Source organism: Hypanus sabinus, chromosome 1 (assembly GCF_030144855.1).
Source record: "Hypanus sabinus isolate sHypSab1 chromosome 1, sHypSab1.hap1, whole genome shotgun sequence".
Classification (NCBI taxonomy): domain Eukaryota; kingdom Metazoa; phylum Chordata; class Chondrichthyes; order Myliobatiformes; family Dasyatidae; genus Hypanus; species Hypanus sabinus.
The window spans coordinates 150566221-150587028 of NC_082706.1; the positions used below are offsets into that span (position 1 = coordinate 150566221).

The window sequence follows — 20808 nt, forward strand, 5'->3', positions numbered from 1 at the left end:
GAGGATGCTGTCTGGCCTGCTGAGTTCTTCCAGCATTTAGTGTGTGTTGCTTTGTATCCATGCCAGCTCCACTGGAATAATCCACACTAAACACCAGCTCACTTTCTGCTGTGTACGAGTGATTGTAGCAACCATCTGCATTAGACGTTTGTACGCTTCCTCAATTATGGAAATACATATTTTTACTCAGCCATCATATGGAGTGTTGTGACCACCTCAATCACCATTTAGTTTTCTGCTGCCTCCTCCCTCTCCAAGTCCAGGTTTCAGCAAGTGGTCTACTCAGTAGAGAAGACCATTGGTTGGCATTAAAAGACATGTTCATTGCCAGAGCAAAGAGCTGGAAATTTTATTGCTGACTCCACCCACCTATTCACCAAATTGTTCTTAGGAAGACACTACAAGTCCATCACCACCAGGACTACACGTCATCTCCAAAGCTTCTTTCCTGTAGCTATCCAGCTTCTCAGCAAACTCACTCATTGCAATTTGTAAATGTCCCTGGACAACATCTGTTAAATGGTATTCCCTGCTCTCGTTGTTCTGTCGATAATTATTGAGTCTGTTCATTTGTTCACATCTATTTAAATCTGATTATTGAGGCTCGTGCATGTGACCATTCTGCTAACTGTTGACTACTCCTGTCTGTTTACACCACTGTCCTGTAAATTGTTGGTTGCTATTGTGTTGTCTGTTATGGTTTTGTCCTGTGCTTTATGCTTGGCACCGAACCACAATCAATTCTGGTGTGCTTCACATTCTGGCAATGAAGTGATTCTGAAAAGTCACCTTGTTCTGCCTTGGCGGAGAACAGCAGGGAACAAAAACATATGGATTACCCATTGCGGGGAGTTTCCCGATGTTTCGACTGCACTCTCATCACTTTGAGGGTGTCATATTTCAACGCAGAGAGGAATTCCAGCCACAAAGATTTTCACTTATTGAATGCACATTTGGTTTGCAGCATACACAGAGCACCATGGCCAGTGCTCAGTATCGAAGAGACAGTATCACTAAACTAATTAACTATTTGATGTATGCAACCTCTTTGAGTCTTTGCATTAAGCAACAAGGTAGTGACTATGTCCGCAAGAAAACAAATCTCAGAATTGTATATGGTGACATACTGTATCTGTACTTTGATAATAATTTTTCTTTGAGCCTTTCACTATTTGGCTCATAGCTTTGGTGCAAAAACCATGAATAAGAGCACAATGTCTACATAATGAGAGCCAGCTCTAACCTGATATTTCAAGGTATAGTGATCTCAAGCAAATGGCCCCTCTAATCAGTCAGCTTTTCCAAATAATTTTGTAGATGGCACACAGTGCTGGTGGCTTGTGTGCCAATCAGATCAAATGCTTCCTCCTGGTTGGAAAACATCTTGATAGTGCTGCTCTGTATAGGCCATGTGGATAATCTTCTATCACACTCAATTCCAAGGGATTTCAGATATTTAGAAAAAGATGAGGCCTCAGGAAGTGTCAATTTCTGCAAGAAACCCAGCCTCGTTACTGCTCTTGTTATTTGTAGAGTTAGTCTAGTTTACCACAAGAATGTTTGTGACAAAGACTCTTTTTATGATGTCATTAAACATTAAAAGTAGCTAATTAAACTAACTCTTGAGATGGCTATTACCTGGCAATTGAGCAGTGTGAATGTTAATTGGTTTTTTTCATTCAAAGTCTGAATACTGTATTGGCAAGGCCATCCTATATGCAAGTGTAGGCTGTTTTATTTTCTGAGGATTTGCAAAGTGAATCAAGCAGTGAGTATAGAGTAGGAATTTTCTTTGATGAAGAACACTAGGCACTGCCCTGAGAAGCTCATTCAGTGATGTGTTGGAATTAAGATAATTGAATACCATCAACTACTACTATCCTTTTGCACAGGACAAAGTTGTACCCAGTGGATTGGTCATTGAATTCAGTTTTACCACAGCTCCTTTATGCTACATATAAGATAAGTTATCTTAACATGCTGGAATTCAGCAATTTGTCCATGTTTGGACCAGGGTTATAATGACTTCTGGTTCTGAATAATCCTGGTAAAAGCCAAAGTGTGCATCTTTGAGAAGATTATTAATGTCCCTCTGCTACTTGATAGTACCATCTACAGTTTGTTCCATTATTTTGCTGCTGAGTAGATTATTGAGGAGCGAATTTGTCCTTCATATGGACAGAACATTCGTTCCTGGTTGTAGAATCTTTGCTCATGGCCTTTTGGGTTTATTAGTGATTAGTAGAGGCTTCTCCCTGAAAGTATAGTAAAAATGAGGTACATAAGTTTAGTATGTGACATGAGTTGACAAATCATTTGTGTATCATGATCCTAGAGAAAGTTAGGAGTGAAATCCAGCGTATTTGTATGGGATGCTTAGCTTTCAAGAATTGGGTTTTGGAAAAGGGATTAATAATCTTGAAAAACTTCGGGAAAATGGACCAGCTTCTGATTGACTATCTGACCAACACCTTAATCAGCCAAGAATTTTCCATAGATGCTGCCTGGCCTGCTGAGTTCCTCTGGCATTTTGTGTGTGTTGCTTGGACTTCCAGCAATTGCAGATTTCCTCTTGTTAATGAAACAAAATTATTGTGATAAAGATAAGACTAGCTTTATATATCATGTGCACATTGAAAATACAGTGAAATGTGTTAAGGATGTGCTAGGGGCAGCCCACGACTGTCTCTTGCTCCTGGTACCAATATAGCATACCCCTAACCTACTAACCCCGACCAGTATGTCTTTGAAATGTGGGAGGATACCCATGTGATCATGGGGGGAAAGTACAAACTTCTTACAGACCGAAATGAGAATTGAGCCTAGCTTGCTGACACTATAAAGTGTTACACTAACCACTATGCTGCCTCTCCCCTCATCCTCACCCACTTTGTTGAATGCACAATCTTGGCAGCAAACAATCAATGTGAACTACAGTAATTGATGCAAGGACATTGAAAGTTGCTTTATTCAATGGTCAGTCACTTGCAGAAAGAGAAACAAAGAAAAAAGAAAGAAATGAAGAGTGAGAAAGGAAATGAAAAGCTAAGGTAAAAGTGTATTTAGATTTTAAATTTATTTAAGATAATTTCACAATTAGTGAGCTGCCATGCCTGTGAAGGTTAATTTCATTGACAGACTGCTTGACAATAAGAAATAATTATCATATTAAAACACTTCTAACAGCTGACTTGACGGCAGTTAATGTTTCAAGGAAATTAATAAATTTCTGGGCTTTCAGTACATGTTCAAAAGTGAGGCAGATAGCAAATTGCAATTTTCTGAGATTAATGGCAAAATCAGACAACCTAGCAATTTTTTTAAATTAGCAAAAACACACTGCTGCTCCATACCTAAAGTTACTTTTCTCTTTTGAGTCCAGTAAAATGTTAGTTGTACCTCAGTTTTAACTGCATGTTCCAATTTGGTGAAGTTGCCTGAGAACATGTGAGTTTAATCTTAAAAGCTGAAATCTGTTCTTTATTAGCTGCAATAGCAGAGAAGTATTTTTCTTTCTGGAAAAATATCTCTTTTTTGTTAGTTCTTTTAGAAAACAGCACTTAGCTAATGTTTCAGCAGTCATGGTCATAGACTCATTCCCCACAGAAATGAGCCCTTCAGCCCATCACCTAAATACAAACCTTTTTGCTATCTACATTAATTACATTTACTTACATAGTGACTACATTTTTCTATACCTTTCAAGTCAGGTCAAGTCTACTCACTTTTATTGTCATTTTGACCATAACTGCTGGTACAGTACATAGTAAAATTGAGACAATGTTTTTCAGGACCATGGTGTTACATGACACAGTACAAAAACTAGACTGAACTACGTAAAAAAAAACACACACACAGAGAAAGCTACACTAGACTACAGACCTACCCAGGACTGCACAAAGTGCACAAAACAGTGCAGGCATTACAATAAATAATAAACAGGACAATAGAGCAAGGAGTCAGTCCAGGCTCTGGGTATTGAGGAGTCTGATAGCTTGGAGGAAGAAACTGTTACATAGTCTGGTCGTGAGAGCCCGATGCCTTTTCGGTGCCTTTTCCCAGATGGCAGGAGGGAGAAGAGATTGTATGAAGGGTGCATGGGGTCCTTCATAATGCTGTTTCCTTTGCGGATGCAGCGTGTAGTGTAAATGTCCATGATGGCAGGAAGAGAGACCCCGATGATCTTCTCAGCTGACCTCACTATCCACTGCAGGGTCTTGCGATCCAAGATGGTGCAACTTCCGAACCAGGCAGTGATACAGTTGCTCAGGACACTCTCAATACAACCCCTGTAGAATGTGATGAGGGTGGGGGGTGGGAGATGGACTTTCCTCAGCCTTCACAGAAAGTAGAGATGCTGCTGGGCTTTCTTTGCTGTGGAGCTGGTGTTGAGGGGCCAGGTGAGATTCTCCGTCAGGTGAAAACCAAGAAATTTGGTGCTCTTTACGATCTCTACCGAGGAGCCATTGATGTTCAGTGGGGAGTAGTTGCTCCGTGCCCTCCTGAAGTCAACAACCATCTCTTTTGTTTTGTTCACATTCAGAGACAGGTTGTTGGCTCTGCACCAGTCCGTTAGCTGCTGTACCTCCTCTCTGTAAGTGGACTCGTCGTTCTTGCTGATGAGACCCACCACTGTGGTGTCATCGGCGAACTTGATGATGTGGTTCGAGCTGTGTGTTGCAGCACAGTCGTGGGCCAGCAGAGTGAACAGCAGTGGACTGAGCACACAGCCCTGGGTGGGTCCACATGCTCAGTGTGATGGTGTTGGAGATGCTGCTCCCGATGTGATCTGACTAAGGTCTCCCAGTCAGGAAGTCTAGGATCCAGTTGCAGAAGGAGGTGTTCAGGCCCAGTAGGCTCAGCTTTCCAATCAGTTTCTGAGGGATGATTGTGTTGAATGCTGAACTGAAGTCTATGAACATCATCCGAAAGCATGTGTCTTTTTTGTCCAGGTGGGTTAGGGCCAGGTGGAGAGTGGTGGCAATGGCGTCATCTGTTGAGCGGTTGGGGCGGTATGCAAACTGCAGGGCTTCCAGTGAGGGGGGCAGCAGGGTCTTGATATGCCTCAAGACGAGCCTCTTGAAACACTTCATGATGATGGATGTAAGTGCAATGGGACGGTAGTCATTGAGGGCAGGACATTGAAGATTTCTTCGGCACGGGGACGATGGCGGCCTTAAAGAACGTTAGAATGGTGGCGCTACTCAGGGAGATGTTGAAGATGTCAGTGAGAACAACTGCTAGCTGGTCTGCACATCCTCTGAGCACTCTACCAGGGATGTTGTCTGGTCCAGCAGCCTTCCGTGGGTTGACCCTGCACAGGGTTCTTCTCACGTCAGCCACGGTGAGACACAGCACCTGGTCATTTGTAGGAGGGGTGGACTTCCTCGCCGCCACATCATTTTTCACCTGAAACTGGGCGTAGAAGTTATTCAGCGCTTCTGGGAGGGAGGCATCACCTACACAGTCAGGTGATGTTGTCCTGTAATTGGTGATGTCCTAGATTCCCTTCCACATGTGCCGCATGTCGCCACTGTCCTGGAAGTGGCTGTGGATTAGCTGGGCATGTGCACGCTTTGCCCCTCTGAAGGCTCAGGACAATTTGGCCCTCACTGGTGTTAGAGCTGCCTTGTCACCTGCTCTCAAGGCAGAGTCGCGGGTCCTCAGCAGCGCACGCACCACTGCGGTCATCCATGGTCTTCGACAGAGTAACATCATCAATGCACTTGCTGATGTAGCTGGTCACTGATGCTGTGTACTCCTCTAAGCTGGTGGAGTCACCATCGGTTGCAGCCTCACTGAACATGTGCCAGTCAGTGTGCTCAAAGCAGTCTTGAAGAGCAGAGATGGCTCCTGTTGGCCAGGTATTCACCTGCTTCTGAACTTGTCTGGAGCACCTGACAAGTAGTCTGTATGCTGGGATTAGCATAACAGAGATGCTACACCTGTCCCACACCTACCCCTTTACCACCATTCCGGGCCCCAGACAGTCCTTCCGGGTGAGGCAACACTTCACCTGCGAGTCTGCTGGAGTGCTGGAGTCGTCTATTGCATCCGGTGCTCCTGGTGCAGCCTCCTCTACATCGGCGAGACCCAATGCAGAACGGGGGAGTGCTTCATCGAGCACCTCCGCTCCGTCCGTCACAATAGACAGGACCTCCCAGTTGCCACCCACTTCAACTCTGCCTCTCATTCTCATCTAGATATGTCCATACATGGCCTCCTCTACTGCCATGATGAGGCCAAACTCAGGTTGGAGGAGCAACACCTCATCTACTGTCTGGGTAGCCTCCAGCCTGGTGGTATTAACCTTGAGTTCTCCAATTTCTGGTAATTCCCTCCCCCTCCCCCTTCCCCTATCCCAGGTCCCTCTCTGCCTCTCTCCCCTTTCAACCTTCTGCTTCTTATCTCTGCAGTTCTTTCATGCTTATCCCCTCCCCCTCCCCCTTTATCTTTCCTCTGATTGGTTTTCCACCTGGCGCCTCTAGGCCCTACCCCCTCCCCTATCTCTATTACTGGGCTTCGGCCCTCTCTTCCCCCCCCCCCCCCGTTTCTGATGAAGAGTCTCGGCCCGAAACGTTGGCTACTCTTTTCTCACGGATGCTGCCTGACCTGCTGAGTTCTTCCAGCATTGTGTACGTATTCTCAGCATAACAGAGATGTGGTCTGAGTAACCGAGGTGGGGACGGGGCTCTGCCCGGTACGCATCAGAGATGTTTGTATAAGCAAGGTCCAATGTGGTCTCCCCTCTCGTTGCAAAGTCCACATACTGATGGAATTTGGGGAGCACTGACTTAAGGTTCGCGTGGTTAAAATCACCGGCGACAATAAACAGTTCCGACAATTCCTCTTAAATGTAGTAACTGTACCTGATTCTACCAATTCTTTTGGCAGTGTACGCCGGATTTCAACCACACTCTGACTAAACAGTCTGTACTCACTGGAATTTAAAAGGATGGGGAGGAATCTAATTGAAACCTTTCAAATGTTGAAAGGCCTGGACAGAGTAGATGTGAGAAGGATGTTTCCCATGGTGGAGGAGTCTAGGACAAGAGGACATAACCTCAGGATAGAGGAGCATCCATTTAAAATAGAGATGTGGAGAAATGTCTTTAGCCGCAGGGTGGTAAATTTACTGCCACAAACAGATCTGGAGGCCAGTTCATTGGTTGTATTTAAGGCAGAGATTGGTATGTTCTTCATTGGATATTGCATCAAAGGCTACGGGGAAGAGGCCCCCTTCAAATCTCCTTTTACACATTTTCCTCTCATCTTAAGTCTTTGCCCTCTTGTTTTAGATATCCTTACCATGGAAGAAAGATACTGAATACCTTCCCTATCCATGCCACTCAGAACATTATCTACTTCTGGCAGATTTTGTTTATATTCTGTTGTCTAGGGCAACCTGCACATAATTAGAAATAGAACTGCAATGGAATTTGCAACAATCCAGATTTTGATTTTATAATTAGACCTTATCAAAAAGCTGTTCCCACGTATCACCGGGTTCCTGTACAGGACCGCACACAAATATCTCATTAACTTGAGTAAAAATTTTGGAGATAATTATTCTATTGGTTACATTTGAATAGAAAGACAGGCATAAATACATGTATGTCTATTGATAAGTGAACCCAAATTCCAAATTATTAAAACATGAATGTCAATTCTTGCATTTTTCAGTTTACTTTCAATGGCAATGGTATTGCTCAGACTGATTGTTCTTTGCAACTGTTATTCCATTGCCACCGGCATAATGCTGAGATGTTCTGTTGTTTATTTTGTAAAGTTACACTATTTCTATTTATGAAATAATTTGTAGTTAAATCATAAGAATTTATTCACTTTCTCAACAGCTTGTTTCCCAATAATCTTCTCAGACCCCAAAACTAACTATATGTCCACACTGTCTCCTGGTATGTGCTGTCTTGAGATTGAAATATCCAAAGTTATGGCCACTTCTTGTCCCATTATCTCTTGATCCACCGGCAAGAAGACTTAGCAGTTGTGTTCCTCTCTTGATAATGATAGGAAAATATGAAAAACTACCTACTATATTAAGGAACATAAAAGTGGATAAATCTCTGGGTCCTGACAGGATATTCTCTAGGACCTTGAGGGAAGTTAGTGTAGAAATAGCAGGGGCTCTGACAGAAATATTTCAAATGTCATTAGAAACAGGGATGGTGCCAGAGGATTGGCGTATTGCTCATGTGGTTCCATTGTTTAAAAAGTGTTCTAAGAGTAAACCTAGCAATTATAAGACTGTAAGTTTGATGTCAGTGGTGGGTAAATTAATGGAAAGTATTCTTAGAGATGGTTTATATAATTATCTGGACAGACAGGGTCTGATTAGGAACAATCAACATGGATTTGTGCATGGAAGGTCATGTATGACAAATCTTATTGAATTTTTTGAAGAGGTTACTAGGAAAGTTGATGAGGGTAAAGCAGTGGTTGTTGTCTATCTGGACTTCAGTAAGGCCTTTGACAAGGTTCCGCTTGGAAGATTAGTTAGGAAGGTTCAATCTTCAGGTGTTAATATTGAAGTAGTAAAATGGATTCAACAGTGGCTGGATGGGAGATGCCAGAGAGTAGTGGTGGATAACTGTTTGTCAGGTTGGAGGCCGGTGACTAGCGGTGTGCCTTAGGGATCTGTACTGGGCCCAGTGTTGTTTGTCATATACATTAATGATCTGGATGATGGAGTGGTAAATTGGATTAGTAAGTGTGCAGATGATACTAAGATAGATGGTGTTGTGGATAATGAAGAAGGTTTTCAAAGCTTGCAGAGAGATTTAGGCCAGTTAAAAGAGTGGGCTGAAAGATGGCAGATGGAGTTTAATGCTGATAAGTGTGAGGTGCTACATTTTGGTAGGAATAATCAAAGTAGGACATACATGGTAAATGGTAGGGCATTGAGGAATGCAGTAGAACAGAGTGATCTAGGAATAATGGTGCATAGTTCCCTGAAGGTGGAATCTCATGTAGATAGGATGGTGAAGAAAGCTTTTGGTATGCTGGCCTTTATAAATCAGAGCATTGAGTATAGGTGTTGGGATGCACTGTTAAAATTGTACAAGGCATTGGTGAGGTCAAATTTGGAATATTGTGTACAGTTCTGGACAGCGAACTACAGGAAAGATACCAACAAAATAGAGAGAGTACAGAGAAGATTACTAGAATGTTACCTGGGTTTCAGCACCTAAGTTACAGAGAAAGGTTGAACAAGTTAGGTCTCTATTCTTTGGAGCATAGAATGTTGAGGGGCAGCTTGATAGAGGTATTTAAAATTATGAGGGGGATAGATAGAGTTGACGTGGATAGGCTATTTCCATTGAGAGTAGGGGAGATTCAAACAAAAGGACATGAGTTGAGTGTTAGGGGGCAAAAGTTTAGGGGTAACACGAGGGGGAACTTCTTTACTCAGAGAGTGGTAGCTGTGTGGAACGAGCTTCTAGTAGAAGTGGTAGAGGCAAGTTCGATATTGTCATTTAAAGTAAAATTGGATAGGTATATGGACAGGAAAGGAATGGAGGGTTATGGGCTGAGTGCAGGTCGCTGGGACTAGGTGAGAGTAAGTGTTCAGCACAGACTAGAAGGGCCAAGATGGCCTGTTTCTGTGCTGTAATTGTCATATGGTTATACCTCTGCCTTGCCTATGCAGATTTGTGACCCAGCAAGGGATGTAGCATTCAGGCTATGATGGTGCAATCACTGAATGCTTCTCTTTCAAGCTTCGAGGAATAATAGTTCAAGAGCTTTTCCAAAAGGGAATATTATTTCTTCTTTGGAAATTTACAGTCCTGTCTCCCCTTTACAGTCCTCTAATGACTGCTGCTCATCCATAAGCACAGGAACTATCTGCTTGTCATTATTACCTCAGAAATTATTTTTATTTATTAATGGTAAATTTATTCATATATTAATTGTGAGGAGAAAGACATAAAAGAGCACCAATTCTGACCAGTTGCACTACGTGTGCCATTTCCTTCTTTGTGCTTTATTTCCATTCAGTAAATCCGTGCAATAATGGGAATATTAACCTTGAGGGGCCCATTGACAACAATAATCAAAGTCACTATTGAAGCAAACATATTGGAAGTTATTTTCAATGCTTTTCTCGGTACTTAAATGAGAATTTAGCAGATTTTAAAATCCTCATGTCACTGCTTATATCTTTGCAAATGAATCTCCTTGTTTAAATCTGCTGTAAGTGAAGAACCTGAGCTGAGATCAGTGTTTTACACTCTCCTGTTACTTGTCTTCTTTCTGCATAGCTTTTTTGGAAGCAGAAATTTGCAGTGGAATGACTGTTGCTGATTCCTCTCTAAAGTGGGTGTGCCTCACAAGAGTGACTAGATGACTGCAGTAGCAAGATGCTGGAATGAAGGGATCAGACCCAGCCTTCAATCAGCAGAAGGCAAAAGATTGCATTCAAATACACTACTTCTTCTTCTTGAGCAGGCCTTTGAGAGGCTTTGCTTCAGTAACAGTGCTCTGGGTACTGAAAGCTAATGTGATTTCAGTACACTCTGCCAAGGTGGACAGAAGGTACTTGATAAGGTAGGCAAGGAGATGCTGTGCTCCTTCATTTCCATTGGCTTAAGTGTGCTTCTGAAGAAGAGATATGATGTTCTCAATGCAATTCAGGAGGCTTCTTCTGTAGTTTGAGTGGTGATGGACTAGAGATCCCCATGTATACATGAAATCATTTGACAACCTCCTTAACCATTTTCTTCTCTCCACTTGGTAATCTTTCATCATTTCAGAGCCTGGTGCTGAGTACCTATTGCTGGGCAAGTAATTGTTGAGGCCTGTCCAGTCCATCTGACTGAGATCCCAGTGGTAGCAATGTTGGCCTGGGACAGGATGTTGACATCAGTTCAACTTATCCTTGTATCAGATGTGGATGATTTTTTCGAATGGACTTTGCTAGTGTTTCTCTGATACTTTGAGATGCCTTCGGGTAGATAGTTTGTGTTTTTGAAGTGTGTGGGAGAATAGGAGCCCTAGTCACCACAGAACCTCCAAGGACTTCTGAGTATTTTTTGTTCCTGATGTTTAGAAACGTTTACTCTCAATTGACCAGAAACAGTCTTCACACATAGGAGGTGGGAATGAGTTTCATCATAGATTCTCCTTTAGACAGGTGACTTGCAAATTATAGAATATAACCCATCTCAATTTTTATTGCCATTGGGACATTGTCATGTGGCCGAAGCCAGTTAGTAGAGAATATTTGATTAGTGAATGTCTATTGTTAGGTGCATTCTCTTGGTATATTTCAGTGGATGAACCAACAGTGATACACATCCAAATATCCTGACCTGAAAAATCTACAGTCCCTTTCTCCCCTCAGATGCTGATTGACCCAGTGCCTTCAGCAGTTTTTTTTTATGCTCCATATGCTGTTTCTTGTGTCTCTATGATACATCTCTTATGCAATTGTTATCTGCAAACTGCTACATCTAGTGGTTGATGCTATTTCCTGTATCTTGATTGAAGCTGTCACATGGTTAAATCCTATCCATTGGTCACCAAGTGAATGGAACTTCAATGCCAGTGTCAAAATGTTTACAAACCACTGAAAATGTGTAGTTGGCAAGAAAGGAGGAAGAAAAATTAACTCCAATATTGTCCAATGTCAGATTCAATGTTTAGAACCTGGACATTTCTACAGATTTAAGTAATTGTGGCCATTTGTGAGGCCAAGCACAACGCCAATGTCATGTTTAAGTTTGCTAGCAATATCACTGGTGTTGGCTGAAATAAAGGTGGTGTCAAAGCAGCATATATGACGGAGATTTAAAACCTGGCTGGGTGGTACCGCAGCAACAACTTCTCACTCAATGTCAGCAGGACCAAGGAGCTGATTATTGACTAAGAGGAGAAAACTGGTTGTCTATGAGTCAGTCCTCAGGTGTAGAGGGCCAGTAACTTTAAATTACTAGCTGTTATCATTTCAGAGGACCTGTCCTGGGTCCAGCATGTAAGTGCCTTTACAAAGAAAGCATGGTCGTGCCTCTGCTTTCAGTTTGTGAAGGTTTGGCATGTCATCGAAACCTTTGACAAACTTCTCTAGATGTGTGGTGGTGAGTATATTGACTTGTTACATCACAGCCTTGTATGGAAACAGCAATACCCTTGAATGGAAAAGCCTACAAAATGTAGTGGATATGGCCAAGTCCATCACAGCTAAAGCTCTCCCCACCATTGAGCACTTCCACAGGAAGCGCTGTTGCAAGAAAGCAGCATCAATCATCGACGAACCCTGCTATAAATGCCATGCTCTTTTCTCACTGCTGCAATCAAGAAGGTGGTACAGGAGCCTCAAGGCCTTCACCAGCAGGTTCAGGAACAGTCATTACCCTCAGCCATCAGGCTCTTGAACCACAGGGGATAACTTCAATTAACTTCACTTGCCTCATCACTGTACTGTGTCCATAACCTGTGGACTCACTTTCAAGTACTCTTCATCTAATGTTCCCAATATTTAATGTTTATTTATTTATTATTATTATTTTCTCTTTCTGTTTTGTATTTGTACAGATTGTTGGTCTTTTGGGGCATTATTTGGTGCCTGTTCTAATGGATGCGGTCTTTCATTGATTTTACTGTATTTCTTGTATTTACTGTGATAGTCTGCAAGTCTCAGGGTTGAATATGGTGACATATATGTGCTTTAATAATAAATTAACTTTGAACTTTATAAATCTACTGTTCTCTAACAGTGTTGAGAAAAATGTTGTGTAATTTAAATCTGACACATTTCATGACACACAGCAGGCAAAACATGCATTCACAGAGTTAACAATTTACCATTTGTAGAAAAAAGTGGCTTTGTACAATTGTTAGATTGAGAGCTTCTATTTATATTAAGCTATATTTCCATCATTATTAATGAATGATTATACAATTCAAATCTACTTAACTTTCTGATGCTAGGTTTGATGCAATGCTGTAACAAGTCTATCACCTTATCACTGAGTGTGTTATGATAAAGAAGATAAATCTGTCCCCTTAATAGATGAGAGAAGACAGATGTAATACAAGGCACTTGAAAATTCACCTATTGGTTTGAAATAACTTTGGTCCATGTAGCACTTACTTCAGTTCAGTTTATTATGTGATAATAGTATTTTAATAACTTCATATTTTTGTTCTGTCCCTCGCTTCTTTCATGTGCTATAGTGGTATCACCTTGAGGTGAGAGTTATCTTGTTTTAAATTTCTCCTTCATTCTTAAACCATTTTTCAAATTTGCTGTGGTGTGATCTTAATCATTGTAAACTGGAATGCCTTGTTTGTGTGTGTTGGTCATTCTGGTGCTACATATTTCAATAATTGATAGCAAGGTACACAAATATATTGAATCTGGCTAATTCTGTAAAACCAAAAATATTGCTGAGAAATGGCTAGAGGACTGGATTAAGATTATTCATACATTGATTTAGTACAACAAACTATTAGCTGTAGCATAGATTTGTAGGTGATTAAAGCACTGAATCCAGGTTCAGGTGGAATTAATTCTAAATTGATCATGCTGCTAAACATAGATCTCCAAATTTACACTATATAGTTTTTCTTCTCCCGCCAAGTAATCCAAATTATGCAGAAAATGATTACTGTAAATGCCGCTTTTGAATTTGGTTCTTTATTTTTCCTTAGTTGACTTGGAGCCATAACATTCACTCCATTTAATTTTATCTACCTGAAGGCCTTTTCACACTTGTTGATTTTTTAAAAAACTGAGGTGAATGTAACTGCATTGATGGAAAGGAATGTACAAATCTAGTTTCAGTTACATGTTCAACATCCGGCTTTTGTGCATTGATCTCTTCTAAAGTTCATTTGATCAGTTTAGTACTCTGCCTTAGGAGTTTAAATTATTAGATCTAATTTAGCATAATTAAAAATAAAATTAAAATTGTAATAATTTGTGATAACATTTAACTGATACTCAATGACTCATGAAGACTCTCAAATAAATATGAGAAATGAATAGAACATAAATCCCTAATCTGTTGATTGAATGGACAATTTTAATTGAATGGTAAATATGATTAAACAATTTGCAAGCCTACTGCACCAGTGAAATTATCCATCTGAATTAGACGTCCTGTGATGAAACCAAATATTGATCAACTTTATTTAAAGAAGTAGCAACCATTGAATTTTTGGAAGTAATTCGGCTGATTTAAACTGTTCACCATGAATAGTAAAGAGTGACCACAGTTTTATACTATACTAATGCTTTCTCATTAACTTCAATGGAAAGAAAAACAGACTGATAATTACTTCATGCAGAGAACGCAATGCTGCCTATTTGTCACTTGGAGAGAATAGTTAAGATCCCACCTATAAGCTCTGTTTAAAGTGCTGAGCGATATTCTTCCTTCAAAGTCTTAATTTTAATGATATCCATAATGCTGATGTTGTTAAAATAATGGCATTGAAAAGAAATGATACAGTAAATCCACATTATCAAAACTGAGACAAGCAGGAGTATTCAGTCTATATACTTTTATCTTTCACAGTTGGATGAAGAAGCCCCGATGTGGTGTACCTGACCAGTTTGGCAGCAGCATTAGATTTAATATTAGAAGAAAGCGATATGCATTAACAGGACAGAAGTGGCATCATAAATATATCACTTACAGGTTGGTGTCTGCTCATACTGTACATTGCTAAATAAGTGGCTCAATATTCATGAGAGTCTGATCCATAAAGATAAAAAGAAAACATATCTAAATTCAAGACAGAAGATGCTAGAGTTGCACAAACTGTTAAGCATCTGAGAGGGAATAAACTTGAAACTAAGGTCCTACTTAAAATATTATTCTATCTTTCAGTTTTTGACATGAACCTTTTGGCATTTCCTTTTCTAATATCAGTATTAACATGCAAATTGATTTTTTGTAGGATTCTGTTAGAAAAACTGAATGAATGCCAATGAGCTTTATATTTAAGCTATTGAAAATACTCACTATTTTTGGAGTGAAGTAGAATTGTATTTGCCGGAGTAAGTAAATATATTATTGCTTCCTGTTTTGCTGCTGTTGTTTGACAGTGAAATTGTTTGAAAGTAGTTTTGACAAGAAGATATAATATAACCTATTTTCCAAGACCAAAAGCTCTGGAAAATTGTAAACATTTTCACCAGAAGAATTATTTTCTGTCATTGCTTTCCTGACATGAAGCTTAATCTGTTGTTAGTTCATATTGGTAAACAAGATGTAAAATTTTAAGTAATTTGAAAGGCAATTCCTTGAAAAATATATTCAAGAAATATATTTTATTATCTTATGCTTCTTTAGAATAAGATTGCACATCAACTTGGCAAATAAAAAGGTCACAATAGCAGGTAAACCAACTTCATTTGAATTATATAAGTTTACCATTAGTGTCACAAAGTCAAATTCCAAACTAATGGATCCATTAGATTAATGTTATTAACTATTTTTTGCAGGCTTAAGAAATTGAGTAGCTGATAATAAGAAATGAATCCTTTGGAAGTCTCACTCTGGTCCCATGCTATTTAGTGAAGTATAAGCATTGTTGTAGGGTAAATAATCATAGCATACATTTTGCACAAACCTTAAGGCACATCAATGGTCCTACTAATCTAGTTTATGCTGATTGTGGAAGATGTACACTAGCCCACACGTTGGAAGTACAAGTCAATCAAAAATAGAAATTAAGACTATATGCCACAGGAGAGAAGTATGTCTTTAACTGGTCATAAGTTACAGAATTCTGCATATTTTTACAGTTCTCTGGTGCCAATTTTATGACCCTGATTCTATAGTGTAACCATATAGCCAAAAAGCCCCGTCGATAACAGTGTATGGGCTTGAGTAAATGTTGGCTGTTATATTCATTTATCAGGTGACACTTTTTGGGATAGTATGGGCATGGTAGGTCAAGCGGCCTTCTTCTGTGTCATACTGTTCAAACGTTCTATCATTTCTGATAATATTTCAGTGAATCAATTCATATGGCTTTTTTCCTGTTATAACCTTCATGTACTGGAATTACTGACACTGTAACTAAGGTCATGTACAATGTTTAACATTACCTCTATACTTACATATTGTAAGCCCCTAGATGCACACCATGAATTTTATTTGTTCTTATTACACTGTCAAAAGAAAAAAGAATTATTTGGCACTGCTTTCTTAGAGTATATGATTTCTAGCATGATGTCCTACTGAAAAAATATCCACTGAATTCTGACAAAAAAAACAGCACATTACTAAGATAAATCTAATAGGTAAAGTTACCAACTGTACACATTTCTATCTTCCCATCAGGCCTTTCAAAGGAAATGAAGATTTAAGCATGGTAAAAATGACGATACCTCTGAGTTTTACAAAATGTAGTTCATAGAAGTGACATGATCTTCAAAGGACACTCAGCCATTTGTTCTGAAACTCTGCACACAGTAACATAACAGGTGGATTCTGTAAAAGTAATCTATTATGATCTATTTCATAGTACTGCCTGCAACATGAATGAATCTGGTCTAGCAGTGAAGTTCATGATTCATGAAGTGCTCTTTATTACTGATGGCTATTTGACACAAATGTAGAAATGTGGAATAATGTCCTTTTATGATCGTATTACTGCTATGAACTACATTTTGTAAATCCCGGAGATATTAGTAATTACACCATGCTTAAATTCTTGTTTCCTTTGAAAGGTTTACTTTCCACTGGTGCTGAAAAATGTGCTGCCATCATTGCAGCTTCACTGCCAGGGATTGATTAATGGTTCGGGTTAAAATATCCATTGGACAGGTAGAAAAATATTGTGCTATCTCTGTCGTATAGGGTTGAGCACACCACACATCACTGGAGGGAGTACAATATCTGTTAACTGGCCCACCAATATATAAAAGTAATTCAAAGATTTAGTTGCAAGATTGTGTTGTTTGCATGCACAGCCCATTCTCCAGATTATAGCAAGACGTTTAAGGATTACAGGGTTGTAAGGAAGGAAGCTAAAAAACATAAGCTATCTTCTAAACATTTATGGTTATTATGATGTTATTTATAATTGGTTTAAAATGATTTTGCTTAATGTTATTAATTTTTTTTTTAATTGAGAACTTTAAAAGCTTTGGCAATTAGCTATTAAAACTGTCAAAGAAGTTTTGTGGACTGTGCTTTTCCACTACGTTGTTCAAGACACTCTCACTGAAAAGGGGCTTGAAGCTGAGTTTCGGGATGCTTTGGAACAATACAATAACCTCCCTCCCACCCCCACAACATCCAGCTCAGGAGTTTGGGAGATTAGCAATTATGAATAGTAGATATGTGCCAGAAAAACCCTGGTTTTCCCTGAGGGTAAGGTAAGGACATTTATGAAGCTACCCAGATCATTTAGTTATCTTTTGACTAATGCTAATTTGGAAGTCTTGAGCAACCAATTAGCATAGAAAATTCAAAAGAAATGGTTTCAAACAGTGCCAGCATTCTGAACACTTTCAGTAAAATAAAATCACGTTCCTTGTTATTATATCTACAGCATTAAGAACTTCACCCCAAAAGTGGGAAAGGTTGAAACACATGGAGCGATACGCCATGCCTTTGATGTATGGCAGAATGTAACTCCCCTGACATTTGAAGAAATACCATATGAAGAGTTGGGAAACAAGAAGAGAGATGTGGACATTACAATTATTTTTGCTTCTGGTTTCCATGGAGATAGTTCACCGTTTGATGGAGAAGGTGGCTTTCTTGCACATGCTTATTTCCCAGGTCCTGGTATTGGGGGCGACACTCACTTTGACTCCGATGAACCTTGGACATTAGGAAATCCAAACCATGACGGTAAGAATGAGTTTTACAAATCTAGCTTGAAGAACTTGTTGAAGATTCACATGTGTATAGAGCTTACTAGAACTGGTTAAAGATAACTATAAATTATCTTGATGTTAATGAACATGTCTTATGTCTTTTGGAGACACCACCAAACAAGAGGCTTGAACTTGTAGGTGATTTATAAATAATATTAGGACCTGATACTATATATACATTAGATGCTGACGGTGTTAATTTAGGGACAATGCAAAAATAAAGACCAAATTCAGGCTGCAGGAGTTTCATTTGCGAGGGTACTGTAAATTAAGATGCATTATTGTGACATTTCTGTGAAAATTATATGTAGAATTTTTCCAAATCAGGTACCTTACAGAATTCACTTTACCATAGACTGAGTAAGTTCAATTGATTTATCAGAATAAGAATAATGATGAAAAATGTATGGAAAGACTTCTGTAAAATATTGTGCATAATTATGTAGACATAAATAAGAGAACACCAATTACTATAAATGTGAATTGGGATTATCTGCAGTAAGTCATGACAGAATCTAGTGAAACAAACATTAAAATGAAAAATATGGAGCCATTAAGGTGTCATTATGCACATAATAAAATGAACTGAAGTGAATTCTGCTGTGTATACAGAACAATTATATCCAACAAACAGCAGTGGAAAACAGTGAAAAGCAATGTCCTTAAGGAAAAATATCTAGAAAAATCTGTTGATTCCTATGGTGTTTCTTTTCACAATGTTAACTAAAATCAGGTGCCCATCAATGGGGCCTCTATCATCCAACAGAAGTAATATCACTGAACAAGCTGGGGTACTCAGCACAATAAAGAATATTCAAAGGTAGTTGACCAGGAATTGTGTTTAACTAACTTTTAAACATGTAAGCAATAGTGACATAAGCATTGAGTTATATAGATGAGGGTAAATGAGAAGTAGAGGCATCACAAATGACCGTTACACCTCAGTCTGAACATAGAGAAGACAAAGGAAATCATGGTGGACTTCAGGAAGGTGCAGATGAACCACCCTTCTCTGTGGGTACAGCTGAGAGGATCATAGGGGTCTCCCTACTATTTATCGAGGATATTTATCAGAAGTGCTTCGTACACAGGGTCCTTAATCCTATTAAGGATCCCACCCATCCATCCACCATCCTCTTTGACTTTCTATCATTGGACAGGAGACTCCAATACATAAAAACAGGAACGGTCAGGATGGGAAACAAAATCAGCCTAGACATCTAGTACAGATAATGGACTACTTTCATTGCCTTCCTACCTGAAGTAGTGTCAAAAAGATCATTGCTTTTTAGTTTGGCATTGGTCAGCTCAAATGAATAACATAACACAAGTATACACAACTGATGCAATTTAAAAAACAGTTCACTCTAAGCACAGTGTAGTATCTAATGCCCACACAAGTGCATATGACTGATGCTACTTAGAAAATGTTGCAACCCCTAGTGTTCATTTTCATTGTAGTATTCAAGATGATTGTCAGTACATTCAAATTTTTCATAGTTCCTATCACGCTGAAGTAGTGAAATCATTTCATTTTCACTCCCGGCTATTTCTTGTATATCCAAGCTTGAATGCTTGAAACCACAGTGAGCAAAACCATTCTGAATTGTCTGATTGCTATTTCTTGCAAACTACCAGTGACAAATTCACTGTGTTTTGAAGACTAACACATGCAACAGAAACTATTTAAAAATGGTTCATTCTATGCACGGTATAGTGTCTAATAGCCACACAAGTGCACACAATTGACACTCATTAGAAAAGGTTTGGTAAAAGTCTCCTGTCCCAATTAAATGGCATTGTGTCCCAAATAAACGAAGGGAATCCTGGCTATTTTATTGCTTAGTTCTTGTTTTTTTTAAGAGTTTACCCAAATAAACAGTGGCCCTGATTAATCAATGGAGCAATTAACCAGAATCCACTGTATTTAGACTTAGTTCCTAAATTTGACCATTTCTCACTAACACCTCATTAAGCTCTCTACCACTTTTGCAACTATTCTGCCAAGACACAAGCTCCCTGCACCACAGCCTTACCACTTCAATGACTGTATTCATTCTTTCCTGGATCTTCTCACAGCCTGAAAAGCACATACAGTTATGGAGGAACGCCGCGGGTCACACAGTATCTATTAGAACAGTCAATGTATCAGGCTGAGAGCCTTTACTAAGACACCTTCAACACTTCACGTAGCAAATTCCTTAATCTTTTTACTATACTTTGTATAAAGTTTTCTTCAGTTAAATTTATTAAGTGAAACATAACACCTTAAAGGTTTCACATACATCATTTAAATATTTATGTGGGCAGAATCTGACATAACTTCCTGGTAATAACTCATTTGCATTCACAGCAATAGTTAATTTTATATATATGTATAAATAAATAGGCAAAACAGTTATGTAGTTTCTTTCCTTTCCATTAACCTGCGTTTTTCAGTCTGCTCACTTGAATGATATCCTGTGCTGTACTGCGATCAATTTGCTCCTTCGTGTATTTCAGATTTCTGCCCTCATCCACTCAAGCAACAAGAACCCAGTACTTGTTAAGTAAATGCAAGGGCTTTGAGTTCTCCAACACAACAGCCTGATTCTCCTTACTTGCCTAACATGCAACCATGAATCAGAATCAGGTTTAATATTGCTGGCTAATGTCATGAAATTTGTTAACGTTGTGGCAACAGTACAATGCTATACATGATAATATAGGGAAAAAATTAAAAAGTAAATCAATTCTATAAGCAGTTCCCGACCATTTACCAGATCTACACCATTACCAAACCTCAGGAGCAAGACTCATCTCCAGACCAATGCTTCCAGCTAACTCTCTCCATTCTTCAAGACTAAAGGTCGGTAGTTATGAACAATGATTTCTCAAGATGAAGACACTTTGATGCAAAACTAAATGCAGATGCATGTATAGTTGTATGAGACTGGGATACTCTG

The 20808-nt window shown here is 39.4% G+C and overlaps 1 protein-coding gene and 1 long non-coding RNA gene across 3 annotated transcripts in view; one reads left to right on the forward strand and one right to left on the reverse strand.

Annotated features, from left to right (window-relative positions):
• Nucleotides 1–20808, forward strand: part of LOC132399067 (matrix metalloproteinase-16-like) — a 204003-nt gene that overhangs the window by 62466 nt on the left and 120729 nt on the right. The window contains exons 3-4 of the mRNA XM_059979008.1: nucleotides 14541–14663; nucleotides 17533–17837. Coding sequence (XP_059834991.1) covers nucleotides 14541–14663; nucleotides 17533–17837 — 428 coding nt within the window. The remainder of the gene's footprint in view (nucleotides 1–14540; nucleotides 14664–17532; nucleotides 17838–20808) is intronic.
• LOC132399092 (uncharacterized) overlaps nucleotides 1–20808 on the reverse strand; it is a 55235-nt gene that overhangs the window by 27948 nt on the left and 6479 nt on the right. The window contains exon 3 of one of the 2 annotated variants that reach the window (XR_009513869.1): nucleotides 16094–16144. The exons of the other annotated variant lie outside the window; for it this stretch is intronic. This is a non-coding gene — a long non-coding RNA (uncharacterized LOC132399092). The remainder of the gene's footprint in view (nucleotides 1–16093; nucleotides 16145–20808) is intronic. 2 annotated transcript variants of the gene reach the window in all.